The sequence below is a fragment of the Euwallacea similis genome, chromosome 6 (assembly GCF_039881205.1).
Source record: "Euwallacea similis isolate ESF13 chromosome 6, ESF131.1, whole genome shotgun sequence".
NCBI classification, from domain to species: Eukaryota; Metazoa; Arthropoda; class Insecta; order Coleoptera; family Curculionidae; genus Euwallacea; species Euwallacea similis.
This window is the reverse complement of record NC_089614.1, coordinates 5028709-5032186: the sequence shown is the minus strand read 5'-3', so window position 1 is coordinate 5032186 and position 3478 is coordinate 5028709. Positions and strand designations below refer to the sequence as shown.

The window sequence follows — 3478 nt, the reverse complement described above, 5'->3', positions numbered from 1 at the left end:
CTTACAGGGTATTTTTGTCACGGCTTATCAGGGTATTTTAATTAATTTATGACATTTTTTCAATTAGTTTATTTAAAGTAAACGCTGTAGTTATTCTAAAGTATATAAATGTCTACCATACCTGGAGTACCTTTAGCTATAACTGTACCTTGAAGCTGATGCATAACTGTGTTAATAAGCTGAAGAAATATGATGTACCTAATACAGTGTAACTACAATATGTTTATTTATTTATAAAGCTAAAAGATGTATATGAGTTGCATTTTATAAGTGTGTTAGAGATGTATACAAATTTTAAAGAACTGTTGACATTATTGAAGAGATTTTAATTTTAGGACTATTGTTTCGTATAAGACTCATAATAATCGTTGATGTACTTATGTATCTCTATGTCATTAATGCGACTGATAGGTACAATCTGCTTGCTCATTTTATATTATATGAGAGAAATATAAAGGTACCAATTCGCATACAATTCACATTAATACTGATGCCAATGTTATACATACACCATGACTGTGTCTCTGTTTCCTATATATATGTACTTCCGGAATAAACAGTAATAGTCAACTATGGCTTAAATTTATTGGTTTTATATTCCATTTTAGAACAAATAATTGAGTCTCGTGCTCAATTACTGTTTTTTCATGTACCCATTTCGCTAAACTCTATATTTATTTAAATGAGAAAAGAGAAGGGTTATGTACACTGATCCATCAATGCCGGGCCCCATAAATCTACCATTAACCTCCTATTTTTTAGCAATTGTATGTTTTATAATCCAAGGTAGATATTTATTTACTCTAGTATAAATCCCCGGACTGCCCTTATTGCCGCATTCGATTCCCCAAGATACCACTCCTATAGTTATCCAGCGTCCATTTTTCAACTGGTACATTAGCGGACCTCCAGAATCTCCCTAAACACATAATATATTAAACACCACGATTGTGAAGTACATTATTACGACCCGAACGCCAAGTTTAATCTAAGACGTGAGGGTCATAAGTAACTCACAGCCGTAGTGTATATGCTATTTTTTTTCTTATTAGATTTGGTTAGATTTGATTAAATTAAATTTACTTAAATTAAATTAGAAAGACAAAAAGACAACGAGTTCTGAATCATAATTTTCACGGGGACGTTTCCTTTGATATTCAGATCCATAGTGACCACAATAAAGCCACAACGGGATGATGACATTGCGACTGATTAGCTTGTTAGGTGAATAATGAGTCGTATACCTGTCTTCATCCATGTATTCAACTGTTTTAGAAATAAAGATAAGGAAACGAATTCAACACACCTAATAATGGTGTTTTTTTATAACTAGTAGTCAAAAAAGCTCTTTATTCATTATCTACGGAAGTTTAGGCATTTAATAAGTAACTTGAGGTGGATGAAATTTATTAACGTAGCAGCACTTTCACGATTGTGCTCAGAAATCGCGAGCAAACCAAATTTATTAAATCGATAATACAATTTAGATGAGAACAAAGGCAAAGCGGAGAGGAAATATGAGAAGCCCTTTCAGAGAAGAATATATAATTTTATTCGGATATATCATAAAAAGCGCTAACCTGACAAGAATCCTTTCCTCCGTCGTATCCTGCAGCGCAAAGGTTGTAATCAGTAATTTTCTGCAAAAAGCTATCTACACAAGAATCCTGTTTCCACACTGGGATTGCCACTTGCAACAGTATTGCTGAGGTAGGACCTGCATATTCTATTTGTCCCCACCCTGCGACTAATGCAGTCTCATTTTCGAAATTTTGTCCTAAAATTCCCAAGGATCAAGCAAGGGCGTCTACTATAACAGCAGAAATTCTTACCTGAAGGTGGTAAACATATAGGCCAAATATACGAGTTAAAAGAAGTCGGCTGTTCTAACCGAACAATCGCAATATCATGTTCATACGTAGAAATTTCAAATTGTTCATGATTAATTATTTCAGCCACTGCATAATCGTGAAAGCGTGTCTCGTTAGACTTCGAAAAATCATATTCCCCTAATCGAACCCTAACGTTTTCGGGGGTGGATCTGAAATTCAACTATAAGAAAATAGTTGTTGAAAGAAGCATATACTACTTGCTTCTGTAAACAATGAGCTGCAGTCAAAATATGCGTATCGGTTATAAGTGCCCCTCCACAAAATTGTTGCTCTGTCCCGCGATTGAATTCATCGGGATGGTAAAGGGCAGCCAGCCAAGGCCACTGCTGGACTCTAGTTGTATTAGTGGCCGACATCGATCGTCCCTCCGCAGGAATTCCGCATCCTAGAAACAGATCCTGTTAATAGAAAATTTCATTTTAGAATAGGATGTACCCGTGATGTTGTCGTTTTCTTCATAGTCTTCCCCACCAGCAGGTAGATCCATTATTAGCTGAGAACCTACTATGCCCGATAAAGCTACATCATCTGGACAACACACTCCTACAAATCTGGAAAAAATCTACTTATTCCAATTATTACTGACACAATGGTGACTGAAAATTATCAATGCTTAATATCAACCCACTAATCAATAACAGTTTTGACTGACCGTATAAATTGATATATGATCACGTTTCGGCACTCTTTGAAGACAATAAACATAGTTATTGCGTAACAAATGGTAATTATTTCTTTGAACATCAAAGCGGTGCTTATCATTTACTTCAGCATAGTTTTCTTAACTCAGATAAGCTTGACCCGACCTCGTCTCAGCACAAGTGTGATCAAAGTTTAACATGATGGTCACTAGTTGGCCAGACATAAAGTTACTTACGTTCTCTCAATGACGCACAAATATTCCAAAGTTCCTCTAGTTCCAGTTAAGACATCGATGGGGCAGAAAGGCAGATGTTTACAATGACCTTTGGCATCTCCTGGTGCTATACATTCTTGGTAGCGTTTGTTTAACTATAATTACGAACATTCATATATTCAGATTAGATAGGGTTGATATTTTACTTTAAATCTACGCCCTAATCCTAAGAATCTTTTTTTTCTGGCGTGGTCCCTACTGAAGAAACTGTCCAAGCCACTATCAGCTGAAATTGAAATGGTCTTTAAGATAATTATTTTTTTGTTATTTGCGTGTAGTTTCTACCTGGTCTATGAATGGCGCTAGAAGATATAAGCACAAAATAAGCAGCACAAGCAACGGAAAAAATTATTAACAACCGCATTTTGTAAACGAACAATCTTGACTAAAAAACGTATTTAATTTCGCCATGTCTTATCTCTTGTGTGGGACACATCCTGTTTTGCGTCAAAAAATTAAATAAGGTTCATGAAAATGGCCAGCCAGACCAGAAATTGATTTATGTAAAATTGATACCTTAGGGAAAAAGTGATCGAAGCAGCATAATATTTTAAAAATGAATTTTATTTAGTGCATGTAAATTCAAAAACAGACAAATCAATGGATACATTTTGAATTACTTTATTCTCTTTTTTTTGTAGTTACAACTATAATTAACCAGCGAATAGTC

The 3478-nt window shown here is 35.0% G+C and overlaps 1 protein-coding gene across 1 annotated transcript; it reads right to left on the bottom strand.

Annotated features, from left to right (window-relative positions):
- Nucleotides 1–45: 45 nt before the first annotated feature.
- Nucleotides 46–3175, bottom strand: LOC136409617 (venom protease-like). The gene is made up of 8 exons (XM_066391242.1): nucleotides 3094–3175; nucleotides 2955–3034; nucleotides 2770–2903; nucleotides 2328–2443; nucleotides 2094–2277; nucleotides 1833–2041; nucleotides 1581–1777; nucleotides 46–919 (listed from the first exon to the last, which is right to left on the bottom strand). The coding sequence occupies exons 1-8, from the start codon at nucleotides 3170–3172 to the stop codon at nucleotides 752–754; spliced, it is 1167 nt and encodes a 388-aa protein (XP_066247339.1). The 5' UTR covers nucleotides 3173–3175; the 3' UTR covers nucleotides 46–751.
- Between the last annotated feature and the right edge of the window lie 303 nt (nucleotides 3176–3478).